This window comes from Poromitra crassiceps, assembly GCF_964638095.1.
Source record: "Poromitra crassiceps genome assembly, chromosome: 4".
Lineage (NCBI taxonomy): Eukaryota > Metazoa > Chordata > Actinopteri > Beryciformes > Melamphaidae > Poromitra > Poromitra crassiceps.
In genome coordinates this window covers 25,794,743-25,809,103 of record NC_139626.1, presented here as the reverse complement: position 1 = coordinate 25,809,103, position 14,361 = coordinate 25,794,743, and the positions used below count along the sequence as shown (strand labels likewise).

Sequence of the window (14,361 nt, the reverse complement as noted above, 5' to 3'; positions counted from 1 at the left end):
ATTCAGTCTATAGAACCGAACAAAAGAGAGGGGCGAGGTCTAACTCGCCGCCACACAAATGTCCTGAATAGGCACTCCCCTATAGGGCCCACCGGCCCAGGATGAAGACATCCCACGAGTGGAGTGCGCATGGAGCCCCTGAGGTAGCTGTACGCCAGACTCATATAAGCCAAGGTAATAGCCTCCACAATCCAATGTGAGAGGTGTTGCTTGGAGATGGGCCTGCCCAAACATCCTCGTCTTGTCCATATAAGTGTGCAGGGCATGAACTGGACATAAACTCTGAGCCTGTTGCTGCTCCCTAGGAGAAGCCGTAAAGGCTGAGTAATAAGAGAACAAGAACCCATAACTTTAGGCAGAAAGACCAGTTTAGGGATAAAGTCACCTTTCCATGCCCTGGAGCAAACTGAGTGTACGAGGGGTGGACAGAGAGCACATGCAAGTCGCTAACCCTCTTAGCTGAGGCTATAGAGCCAGTAACAACACTGTCTTAAAAGACAGGTGCTTCAAGCTTGCCTCCCGGAGCAGTTCAAATGGAGTTTTTGAGCCTTCCAGAACCACAGCCAAGTAAGTCCCAGTCAGCTGTCTGGTGCCAGACAACTAGTCGATTCTCATCAAACTTTGTCTTTTAAAACAATAACCGCTCACTTTTTGAAGTGTAGCCTGGCGAAATTAAACCAGCACAGGTCACAAAACTCTTTTTAGGATTCTTTATTTTGAACCAATAAAACTAGGATTTTGATATTAAGGTTGTTACATCTGACCATACCTTCAGAATGCAGAAATAAGGTGAGTTTAATGCACAGATTTCCACAAGCAAGTTATCAGACAGAGCTATCAGAAGAGCTTGAAGGTAAGCGAAGTATGCTAGTTGCCCATTTGAGGATTTAATTCCAAAATATACACCATTTGACAAACAAAAGTGAGAAATTCTCTTACAAAATGATTGCTTTAAAATATTATGACCATGAGCAAATGTAGCCTGCTTTTGAAAGATATTGGGCTGCAGCCTAATTGCTGAATGATGGATTTCATGTAATGATTTATTTATTTAGTTGTTTATCTATTTATTGTAAAAGGCACATAAGGTGACTATGACGTCGTCGTTAGGCTATACACGTCTTTGTCTGTTATGTTCTACCTGAAAGGGGCCCACACAGAATGATGGTGGGCCCATAATGGTAAATTGACTGATCTCATGCTGCTGTTCAGCTGACTGTTGTGCGACCACTGCAGTGCACTGCGTTCGTCGCTGTGTGTGACTGGAGGGCCATTGCCTGCTCGTAAGTGTCTGGTCTGTGTGTGTCTGTGGGTCAGGCTCTCACAGCCTGTCTCCTCTCACGACCCGTCCGTCCGCTAGACCCACAATCCCCCGCGCCAGGACAAGATGGAAGAAAGCAGCGGCCGCCGGAGAACAATGTTTTGGCAATAAAACCCCAAAGCTGCGAATAAGGAGAGAATACACGCACGTTTAAAACCAACTGCGGCCATGTGTGGGTAAGTGGGAAATCAAAGCGACCTTTATTCGTGGTTAATCTGTGGGTTCTGTCGAGATGTACGCGATTGAATTGTCAAGCAAAGCGCTCGGCGCAGACGGGAGATGCAGTGAAAGGAAGGCAGCATCATTGTTTCTGTTGCATGGGCCGTAATGCGGCTTTTCAGGAGCGGCTAGCAGCTAGCTAGCTCGTGGCAGCTTGATTGTTATAAACACAACTGGCTCCTCAGCTTTATTTAGCTCAGGCATGGAATCTAAAGCCCACATGTACCGCAAACGTCGAGGAATGTATTGCTAGCTAAATGTAGTGGTGAGTGCTATCCGTATATAATTATAGCTAGCTATCAATAAATATAGAGCGCCAGCGTTGCTTGCAGACAGATTTGATTTCACGAGCCTCATCAAAGCTTTGGAATTGGAGAATGAGTAATTCGTGCCATTGACTTCAAAGCGATCTTGTTTATAATAAATGTCTGATCGACTTATTATGTTTAAAAAAATGTATGGGCTCTTTCCCTGGTTATCGCTGTTTTAGCTAAGTAACGTTAGTGGAAAAAGTAGGCTTTATAACATCAAATTGAGATCATGTGTTAGCGTTAGCTAACGCTAGCTCTGTAGCAACACTTACGTTCGGTTAACAGGCTGAGACGTTAACGCTACAATAGTTTGCTCGTAACAAATCCCATATTGCGAATTATTTAATTTCATACAGCAATGTATGACCACATAATTCTCAATACTGAGATGATTTTTATTTGAATGGCCGAGTGTGGCTTGCAGGATAGCTAAAAGAGCCTAGTCGATTGTTTTGATTGAGGTCTTGAAGATACGATTGTGTCTCATTGTGGCTAGCCCCAGCTAACGTTAGCTAACTAGCTGGCTATTATGCATCACAAAAGCTCATCCGCTTTCTGCAGAATTCATTGTCGCGTAGCCAATGGTCGGCTGCAGTCTAGAGTCTAGACTAAACAATACATTCTCACTCTAGTCATCCTTCTTTTGTCGTTTTGATACACATCGTGATTAGATATGCGATTGCGCCTGACAAAAAGGAGTACAATTCCTTGTTAGTTTTGACCTCGATATCGTACTTTGTTTTAAGCAAAGGAAGTGTATCGAACCGGCTAATTTGCCAATATTGTAACAACCAATGCCCCAGCCTTTTCATTCATGTGAGGTTACTAGCCAAATATGGCAAGTGTTGCCCAACATGATTTTGTAAATCAAGAAATGACCACCCAAGGTGCAAACACAATATGATTTTTGTTTATAATAGTAGCAGAATAATTTTGTTGTTGTTGCTACAATCCAAGTTGCATGTGATACAAAATGTTGCATGTAGACAAACACATGATGTGGATGAAAACATTTCAAAGGCTTTTCCCCCTCTCATCTGATCAAAAGGCACAAAACATTTAGAATATGTTTTCAACTCGTAAGGTATACTGAGTGACTCGTATTTTGATAGGGTACATATACTACACACCTTCACAATTGTCCTCCAAGTCTGTAGAGCTGTATTTGCAGATCACATATTTGTTATTTATTAATACTCAGGGTTGGATATAGAGATCATACAGCTAATATTTGTTCTTAAAAAATAATTGTGTTTAGTTGACTTAGATTAAAGTTTAATGATCCCTGTGGGAATTCAGGGTTCTTGCACAGTGCACACACATGCTCTTATTGCTGTCCTGACCTTTTTGATTTGAGATGGAACTGAGTCCAGCATAGTTGCTGGCTCTAGTCCAATGTTTAAAACATGTGGAGAGGTTAATCATTTTCATTGCTTACTTAAATTGTGTGTTTAATCTTTGGTGACCTGGTGAGATAGTGTCCATTAATGGTTTTGATTTTCCTTGACATGGACAGCCTTTCCTGTGCCAGCATATTTTCTCTCTCATTCTTAAATATAACACAATTTACAAGACCTGATACAATACCCACTAAATGTTTTGACTTTCACATATATAATTTTTTGCCTTTCAGTGTTAAAGCTGCATTCAGCAGTGTTTTTGTGTTAAAATAAGTGTTAAATGGCTCTATATTCTATTCTGACAGGAATCACTGAAATAGAGTGTTTGGTCATTAACTTGGAACCCCCAACCCCCCGCTGTCCTCTATCTCTCTCCTGTAGTTCTGCATGCAGGGCGGGTGTATCTCCGTAACTGTAACTCGTAGAGACTCAGGGATAGCGGCGTTGGATTCGGGGTGAAAAATACATCTAGTCCTATAAAGGTCTCGCGATCTGAGCTTCCCTTTCCCAGAAAATGTCAACAATTCAATTGGATAAAAATTGGCGTCGACCTCCCCACCCCGAATCCAATGCCTCCATCATACGGTTGCGGCGATACGTCTGCCCTGCATGCAGGACGACAGGAGAGAGATAGAGGACAGCGGGGGATTGGGCGTTCCAAGTTACTGACCAAACACTCTTATTTCATGCATGTATGAGGAAGGGCTTTGCCCCGAAACGTCACACGCCTGTGGTAACTGAATAAAACCTTTGGGAGCAGCATTGCCAGTGTGCGGACTCTACTACTTTTTTTATCATCATTACTTAACTTGTCATTTCTGTCTCTGCCTTCTCCTACAGGAAACCCTCCTCCTGCATTCCCTTCTAGTTTGCTTGCCCTCCTTCCCCCCTGCACAGACCAAGTCTACCACCATGAGTATTATCCAAGACAAACTAGGCAACGAGTTTCTGCGCAACGGTGGCATGGACCCCAACTTTGCACCGGGCATGCTCATGTTCAGCCACCTGCCGCCCGTCACGAGCTTCACACGGCTGGCCTCCCAGTCCGTTATGGGCGAGCTGCCCCAGGAGATGATCCTGAAGAAGGAACGGGACTCGCCCCCTGAACACCATGGCCCCAGTGCTGCCAACACAGGGGGCTTCCTTCACGGCATGGGCATCAAGCAGGAGCGGCTAAGCGAGTTGGATTACCGCATGCCCCTCTATGGTGGGGGCGGAGGAGGTGGAGGATCAGGGGTGAACTGTGTCGGAGGGGGCGCGGGGAAGAGTGGCACCGACATGCTGGAGATGACCTTCGGCAACCACCACCACAACCACCAGAATATGCTCCTGCATGATCTCAGCCTCAGCAACGTTCGGTCCCTCGGAGAACCGGTGCGCGGGGTTCTTAATAGCTTAACATGCCTCCAAACTGTAGTGCATGCATCTGTTTTGTTGGTTCGATGCCATATTGCCAAGACATTTAAGCTGGGAACATGCTACAACATCAGCCTCGACTTGGAGCATTGCCAACGACAGCTAGACCTATATGCTCAAACGTCAGCGGCGGCGAGGGCGAGGGCTTTGACGTTGTAGCATGTTTAGTGATGCCTTTTTTTCCCCTATTGGTGCATAGGTAGTTCTTGTCTTTTTGTATGGAGAATCTGCTCACCAGGGATGCAAACTAGTCACTTTTAGGTGACAGTCACCCTTTTTTATCCCAAAATAGGGCACTTAAGTTAATGATTTCTGAGTGGTTTTGTGTATCTGTCACCTTTTTCACTCTGCATGAGTTTGCATCCCTGCTCACCCTTTGCTTGCTTTTATGCACTCTTTAAATGGACATTGCTGCCTTCATCTGCCCCCCTCTGGTCACCGCTGGTAGTTATTGTGTTTTTTTGTCCTCAGATGCCTGGAAGAGCGGGTAAAGAGCCAAAAGAGTCTTCAGGTAGAAGAGGGCGGAGGAACAACGGGGACGGACAGGGAGGCAAGGCCCGCAGGAAACGCAGCGATGCAGCAAAGGTAACCTATAGCTAACCTATATTATCTTATTTTTTTTACCCCAACTCTCAACCATTTATACCAGTCAATTCTCTCATACTTTAAGTCCCGTGTGGTTTCTAGCTGGTCAATATTGGCATATGACGCATTACACTTACATTTTGTGGCTGTGTGGCACATTGATTAGTTTGAATTGCTGTTGTGATGTGGAAGTGTTTGCAATTGTTTGGGCAAATTTTGACCTCTTGCACTTTTCTCCCCCTTCTAGGCCATGATGCTGGATGCCGACGGCTCCTGCATGTCTCCCAACTCAAAACCACATATCTGTGAGCACTGCAACGCTGCCTTCCGCAGCTCCTACCACTTGCGCAGACACGTGCTCATCCATACAGGTGAGAGACTCTCGGTGCTTCAAACATTTCCCCTTAGCAGTACAAGCTAACGGAGCATTGTCTTAAGTTTGACCAAATGCAGCATGCTGGACATACAGGGGTGAAGCTACTACCAGTCTTTTTGTTGCACACCTCTAAGCTGATCAGAGGTTGTTGTTTTTTTGCCCAAAAAGTCTTATATTGGCGTAAGATACATGCAGAGCAGCACCTGCCATTTTCTGCTATATTGCACATGTCCAGCAGCAGACCATAATGCAGCTGACAAATCAATATTGCAATCAAAGTATTATTATGTTGACAATTCCTGTAGGGAATCTGAATGTGCAAGTAGGTATAAGGCTACTTGGGAGGGAAATAATAACATCACTGTTGATTTTTCACTATTGGAACAAAATGTCTTCCAGAAGAGATTCAGAATTAATTTAATTTAGGAAGAGCCTACTACTCACTACCTTTCACTGCTGTTAAGTTTCCTTTCCACCCCACGAGTCAGACCATTACTGAAGCTAGGGATGAGTCAATGATGACTCGTATGTCAGGATGTGTTAGTCATTCTCTTTGCTGGGAATTCCTCATTTTACTCTTTGAACTTCAACTCATAAATCCCATTCAGCTTATGTTCCAAAGCAGGCGTCAGCCAATTACTTCCTGTTGTGTTGACACTTCCTGTGACAGTACAGTATTATATTGTGTTAACTGTGGCCAACACTGCTGAGGGGAATTAAGGTGTGTGCAGAGCCCCTAAGAGCCAGAGTCAGACTAGGTTTGAAGCAGACGGCGTTTTGAACAGGAAGTCATAACACAACTGGGTCAAGTGGGCAGGGCTACATAAGGTGACTAACTCATTGAGTTGATTTGTCTGTATTTCCCATAATGAGCTGCTTAACTTCTATCTGATAAATAGCTGTTGTTGTAGCATGTTGCAATGGCCTTATTCCATTGTGTTAATCTGTGTATCTAATGTGTGGTGGCCTGCGAAAACCCTTCACATGGTGGGAATCTGACATTTTCATTTTCTGACATTTGCATCAATTATCAACTCCTCTATATATAACTTTTTGAATGACTGAGATAGCTCTCTCAGATCAAAAGCGATGAGTATTTTATTTAATCTTATGTGTCTAACAGTAAAATGCGAGAAAAATGGCTTTAAACATTCCGCAACATTGTATTTTCTACAGTGGCATTCCACCAAAACCATAAAAATATATACTTTTCCTTTGTGTTATGAAAATAATTATTCACCATGATGTACTACAGAGATTAAAGTAACCAAATCACTCAAAATCTCAAAATACAACAATGTGCAACAGTAGTTACACATGTATATTTTTATAGTAGACCGAGTAATATTGTGTACTTACAATACGTTTCCATTTGTTAAAATAGGGCTGGGCGATAAAACGATAGCAATACAGACGATAGACACGTCATCAATACAATAATACAAATGGTTCGATAAAACTTTCAATATGAACTCACGGCTGCATAAAAAAACCCAAGGGCGCTTCTCCTCCATGAAACAGCCTCTCATGTCCCTTGTTCATAGAGCGTGCTAGGAGTGACACAGAAAGTGACACAGAACCCAGAGCGTGCACCCGCCCCACCTCATAAACAGCCAATCATATCCCTTGACAATGGGCAGTGCTAGTGACGCGAACAGCAAGTTTGATCTCACCCGGCACCGCACCACCACACCACCACACGTGAATCAACAATAACAGAAGAGTGCGGGGAGAAGACGTGGAGGAAATTGTTAATACAGGGGACGCCGAAAGCAGAACACCATTGTCTGTAAACGTTACAAAGAATTCAATGTGAGTGAGTTTCAATTCATGTTAATGTAAATTGAAAACGTGTTAACTATTCAGTAACCTTACGAGCCCGCAGTAGTCAACGTTACTTTGCGGAATGCGGGGCAGCTCATTAACTGAATCACGGTTAACGTTAAGCAACCCTGAAATAGTACATGTTACCAAGCGTTTTTTTTTGTTTGAGAAGGCTGGCAACGCGTTAGGCAACGCTAGGCTATGTGATCAAAATAAAACGTCACCATGTCTGTAAATAACTACTTGCAGTCAGTGTGTAAGTGTGACAGTGTTAGCATTACAATTATTACCCATGTGCCTTGAAAATAGTGTTTAAAAATAAAGGGGTTAAATGCAAACGTTTTCTTCTCGTGTTTTTTTTATTAATAAAAACGGGCAATTAAAAATTATCAATAATTATCGATATCGACTGATATGAAATATTTCATATCGATATACTTTTTAGCTATATCGCCCAGCCCTATGTTAATAATACACAGATTCATACACTGTAATTAGCCCATTGTAAAATGTTATCTCTGTTATCCCATTTGAATCCCTAAAACAAAAGAGTTACCCTACATCACACATAGCTGTAAATATGACAGTTGATCAAAAACCTAGAGCACAAGTATATCATCATAATCATATTTTCAAAAGCACAGTGTGGCTTGGCTTATAGTCGCCTTTCCCAAATTGACACCCCCACGTATATTTTTTAACAACTATATAAGATGTGTTTTGTTTTGTTTTTCCTCCTTCATGCACTTGGTTTTTGATCAAATGTGGCAGGTTAATTGAACACAGATACGCAATAGGCTGAGGCATTAATCAACATGGTGAGCGGATGGTTGTGATAGGCTGAGGCATTAATCAACATGGTGAGCGGATGGTTGTGATAGGCCGAGGCATTAATTAACGTGTTGAGCGGATGGTTGTACTGTTGATCGCACAGGTGAGAGGCCTTTCCGGTGCAGTCAGTGTAACATGAGCTTCATTCAGAAGTACCTGCTGCAGCGGCATGAGAAGATCCACAGTGGTGAGTTCCTGTTCTTTAAGATCTAAATGGCTTTATACTTGGATTCAGAAATCAGGGAAAGGGGGTACTGACTGCTCTACAGTACATCATCAAACATCTGAGAGAAGGGGTGTACATACAGTACATGATATGTGGTTGTGGAGGACACTGAAGTTGATATTTTGTCCTTTGCAGGGGAGAAGCCTTTTAGCTGTGACCAGTGTAACATGCGCTTCATCCAGAAGTACCACATGGAGCGGCACAAAAGGACACACAGTGGCGAGAAGCCATATCGCTGCGAAACCTGCCAACAAGTACGCAAATAGCTTGCCATTTGTCTACTTTCACCTTTTGTGTTCCTACTTTTACCACTATATATATATATATATATATATATATATATATATATATACTGTATATATATATATACTCCCACATCCTTCAACTATTCTAGTGCCATCTGAAGCAATAATAATATCTTCATCATTCACTATTTGTGTTTTGTTTAAAATGTTTTCAATTGAATGATGAATTAATGATTTCCTTTTGTAGAAACTCATAACCCTTAGAAATATGCGCTAAGGCACAGGCCCTTTATTTCGGCTAACTCTGTCCATCAAGTACAAGCACACAAACGTTTAATTCCTCTGACTTCATCTGTCATCTTTATCTCCATTGTCTTGCAGTTTTTCTCCAGAACAGACCGGTTACTGAAGCACAAGCGCACTTGTGTAGAAGCCATAAAGAAGGGCCTGGACCCCAGCATGCTGGAGCTCAGCGAGGCGGAGCTCGGCCAGGGCAGCTATTCACTCACTCAGGTAAACGCGACCACCTCGGGACGTAAGAGGGCCAAGTCCAAAAACGGCGAGGGCGGCAAGCGGAAGAAGAATGCCGCGGCGGCCTCGTCTTCTGGGGAGATGGCCCATGAACTGGGTCTGCAGGACTTCAGCATGGAGCACCCCTCAGGCTCTGGCCCCACCCCCATGCAGGGACGTACTCCCAAATTGGTCTTCAAAAAGGCTGGCCGCAAGGGTCTGGACAAGGGCCTCCTCTCAATGGAAGACGGCGCCCAGTCCTCCGCTTCCCTCCACGGACAGAAGCTGTTGTCCCAGAAACCTGGCTCAATGGATCATGTGGGGGTTTCAGGTCTGGATAACATGGGGCTGCTCCATGGAGCTGGGGGCACCAAGCAGGGGCCCACCACCAGCAGCAACTACGACGATGCAATGCAGTTTGTGAAAAAGCGGCGCTACCTCCATGCGGCAAACAGTGACTACGGAGCCAACTCGCTGCACATGGCACCCCAGGGCAGTGGTGTAATCCAGGGCTCCCTGGGGCCCGAGCCCACGCTGGCCATGCTGGACTCCTCGCCATTGGAACTCAAACACGACAAGTCGGGCATCCCAGACGAGGTGCTGCAGAGTCTGCTAGACCATTATAGCCACAAGGCAGAAGGGACACACCACCACGACGTGACCTTTGATCTGTCAGACCACCCGCACCACGTGGACCTGCAGCCGGCCGCCCCCGTCACCCCCGAGCTGGAGGACGACTCGCCCAATGGCGGCGATAAGACGGTAGTGATGAGCGAGTACTCCAAGTTCCTTCTACAGGCCCTGGAGCGTACCAGCCACAGTGGACCCTTCCCCAGCCTGGGCCCCAGCGGCCCCTTCCCACTCCTGTCCAGCAGCTCCAGCCCCACAGGGCCGCTGTTTTCCGACAAGCACGTCTACACCACGTCCACGCTGGACTGCGGCTACCCGCCTGCCGTTTCCTCCCCGATGCCCATCGCCGCACCCTCATCAACCTCCTCGTCGTCATCCTCCAAGTCCCACTACGCCATGCTGGTCGGCTCTCCCTCCCAGGCGGGCTACCACCTCAGCTTGGAGCCTACCAGCCACCAGCAGCTTACTCCTTCTCAGGAGCTGACCGAGCAGTTGGAGAAGCAGCACTCCCCCGGCACCTTTAACCTACCTCCCCAGGACCTGACTGTCCCAGCAGAGGGCCCCAAGGGGCAGCAGGTCAAGGCCGGAGGGAGTGCCGCACCCACAAACGGCTCCAGCTACCCAGACCTGTCCCCGCTGAACCCCGCAAAGGAAGTCACGTACCAGATCGAGAACTTCGCCCAGGCCTTTGGCTCCCAGTTCAAGTCGGGGCGCCGAACCCCCCTGAGCTACGGCAGCGATCCCGGGGCCGAGGTCGACCACCGAATACGGACTCCAGTGTCAGAATTCTCAGGGTATACCAGTTTGTTAGCTGACGTCAGTGAGCCAGTGAGTACAGGATCAAAAAACCCCACAAGCCAAAGTTTCAGATAAGGGTCAAATGAGGTGAACCCAGTTGGGGGCTGTTCTGTTACTGTCCTTGCTGTCCCTATACCCATCTTAATTTTGTTCTTGTAGCAAAGTCAATTAAGAAAACACTGCCATTAAATGTTGATACAAAAACTACCAGGGAGGGTCTTCCATGGCCTCAAATGCAATTTTTAAAATATTCTCTTTTTTATTATGTATTTAGTCGCTTAATTTTCGTTTAGAGTAGTGAGTATGATATGAACGTAAACCGTAGATTTAAGTGTAATTTAAAACATTTAGAGGGTAGCTATGAACTTGCTTGATTGTTTCTTTTTCTTTCTCTGAACCCTTGTGTTTTACCAATCATCATACCATTGTAAAGTAATAATGAATAATGTTGATAATTTCAATAATAATAATGATATTTGTGGCAGGGAAAGGCCCAGAATTCAAATGGCAAAAAAGTATATATTGTCTGTTACAAGAAACGTATTAACTCAGGAAATAGGCAAATTGTGTAATAAGACTTTGTAATATGAGATGCAATTAGCACACTTTTTACAGTGTACTTCTAGACTACAAAGCTTTCATTTTTTTACCCATCAGAACAACAAAATACAATACATGGTCAGTTTCTAATGCGTTTAGCTTTGTCGAGATTATGGTACTGTCGTGTCAATGTGAAGACATCCCGCTGACATTTATAAAGGGCCACATGTGTACATGAGGTAGTATGAATTCTTGTGGATTTTAACCCAAGGTGCCCAGACAGCATGTTCTGAACAGAAGGGAACGTTTGAACCTAATGACTGTTGTTTTGTCAGTATACAGTGTCAGTTGATGAAGCCTGCCTAACCATGCACTCCCTCTGGTTGCGCCCACCAGCGGCCCGTACAAGAGACGTAGCAGAGACAAAATTATAGCCTAAAGTCAAACTTCTCACCAAAAGGCCACTGCACAAAGGCACCGTGGCTCTCTGTCTCCGAATGCAATGGACACCAGTCTTTCTTCATGTAGTCATCTCTGTGTTGCCGACTTGATGTTTTTTTTAAAACAAGTCACCACTTTTCAACTCCTTGCTGTTCTGTTTTTTTGTCAATGGTATCAAACAAGCACTTTTTTTAACAAATCATTGGAAATGACAACAACCCATTCAAATTGCATAATATGTGATAAACGTGATTATGATGATGATTATTAATATTTTAAGAGGAGAAAACTGTGAAAGGGGTTTGGGTGGGAGGGAGGGAAAGTGGGCTGGATTGGGGTTAGGTAGGGGTTGACTAGGCATGACCTGACTAGGCATGACCGTGGGCATTTACATGTCTTTTTCTTTGTTTGCTTTTCTTTTTTGTTTCAACGCTAGAAGGGAGAGGGGGTAGGGCTATTTTTTTTTCTCTCTTTTTTTTTACGGTTTGTCGGGTGATATTGTAAAAAGATGATTTGCCATAATTTTGTTATACAATATTCTGAGAGTACCTCTTTGTATTTAAGTTGTTTTGTGAGAGGGGCTAATATGCTGGAACCCATGTGTTTAACCCCACGGGTGTGTCGGACGCATACCCAAACCCTTTTATTTATTCTCAACTAGCCACAACAGAACTCGGTAGCAGATATTTTTGGCAAGTAATCACCGGACCTACACCCCCACCCCCTCTCTTTTTATTTTTTTTATTTCATTATTTTTCAAAATCCCAGTTTTAGTAATTGCAAAGAAACTGGCTTCAGTAATACAACCTGAAAAGTTATGCTATAACCCCCCCCTTCCCCAAAATGCAGTCCTGCACTCACAAGAATAAACAATGGCCTTCTTTGTCTTCCGTGGCTAAAGCCAATCTATCCCGGCAGCCAGGGTTGATATTTAATTTAGTTCATTTCCTGTGAGCCGTACCCCCCCCCCCCCCCCCTCTCCTTTCCTTTCCTATGTCTGTGAGCTCCACAGCCAAGAGACTTTGAAGCTGCTCAGATCACAGGGAACAAAGACTGACTGACCGGCCGCTCCACTCGAAACACACACTATGCTTTTAAAGGAGAGGAGGAAAAACAAGACAATAGGATTGACCTCAATATACCTCATATCACTAAAGCGTAAGAAAGCAGGGACACGCGTTTCATGTATGTAGTGGAAATATTTGTAGTATAGGTTCGACATATTGTATAATCATTTAACACCGCCTGTGTTTACAATTATAGAGAGCAATTGACTCGTCGAAATGCAAATGTATTTTCTTTTTTCTTTTTTTTTGTCTGTAAAAGCATTCACGCCAAGCAGTGTTGCATTCTAGATGCCTCATAGAACGTTCATTTTTCTCATGTTATATCCCTTATTTTTGTTACTTGCCATAATGTGTTTTGATATGATCTCTAGAAGGATATTGTTTACAAAAATGTACAAAAAACACTAAAAATGTGTGTTCTTTTTCCCCCTTTTTTTGAGTTTCCTCCAATATGCATGATATGACATTTTTGTATGGCTTTTTTCTGACCGTCACCTCAACACCAAATTTTGTAGCAGAAGCCTACCCATCCCCTTGTCTTATTTGTTCTAGCCCCCACCCCCCACCCCAATGTGATATGATTTCCAGGGCTGTACCTGTTATCAAGATGATAAACGGATTAGAGAAGCCAATAAAAACTTTTTGTTACAAAAAAATACTTAGGTTTGTTTTTTATTGTCTTTCAAAAGCATAAATTAATTAACTTGACTGCATGTAATTAGTATTAAATGAGTAAACATCTGACACCAAATAGAGGTATTAAATAAAATGAATTAACACATGATGTTTAGATCTCTGGTCAGGATGTCTGCTGCTCAGGAAGAAGTCACAGAATTAGTATGCAGTATTGGCTCATAATTTAATGCTAGGAAATCAGCAGTGAAAATATGGTATTGGTGCATCTCCATAATTGAATAATCCAGTTTGACTGCTCGGTTGATCTCCCCCTGTTGATTTGTGACTCAGTAACACGCGCTCTTACAGTCTACCTATAGCCTGGGTGAACCCAGCCTTCAACGTGACGTCACAGACTATTGTTTAACCTAAGTTTCTTCCTGACTGATAGTACATAGAGGTCACGTGGAGGCTGGGTTTACCCAGGCTAGTCTACCTATAGAATGTTTAATTGTCAGCAGCATATAACATAACCCCCACATTTATTATGTTGTGTTGCTTTTGCGGATATATTATGGTATATACGTTTTTTGTTTTTTTTTATATTCTATTTGTGTGCCTATTGGATTTTCCTCTTTTGCTGCTGCAATGAGCTAATTTCACCACAGGGTTCAGTAAAGCTTCATCTAATTTCACACCCTGAACACAGTGAGTAGCCTAGGCTATGATGAAGTGATGTTATTCACTGGCTGCACAATCGGCCATTATGCATACAGCTAGTCCACTTGCCCACATTTCAAGGTGTCGCTAGGAGCTTGGCTGCATCCGACATGCTCTGAACTACAACTGCAATGTGACTCGCATTGTGTGATGGAGCCCTTATCTCGGAGGCTTACATGCTTTATGATGTGCTTCAGTGGAGATATGTGGTGCTACTCTGTAATGGCCCCTTTATATCAAGCATCTGGAGTGAAGATCCAGCCTACAGCTGAAATCCTAGGGATTC

At 43.9% G+C, this 14,361-nt stretch overlaps 1 protein-coding gene across 1 annotated transcript; it reads left to right on the top strand.

Moving 5' to 3' along the window:
* Positions 1–1,419: 1,419 nt before the first annotated feature.
* LOC310774539 (zinc finger protein 281-like) lies at positions 1,420–10,767 on the top strand (the record flags this gene model as incomplete). Its single annotated transcript, XM_083634627.1, has 7 exons — positions 1,420–1,497; positions 4,092–4,625; positions 5,139–5,252; positions 5,500–5,623; positions 8,387–8,470; positions 8,645–8,763; positions 9,136–10,767. Exons 2-7 carry the CDS (start codon positions 4,164–4,166, stop codon positions 10,765–10,767), a joined length of 2,535 nt encoding a protein of 844 aa, XP_083490753.1. The 5' UTR covers positions 1,420–1,497; positions 4,092–4,163.
* Positions 10,768–14,361: the final 3,594 nt, after the last annotated feature.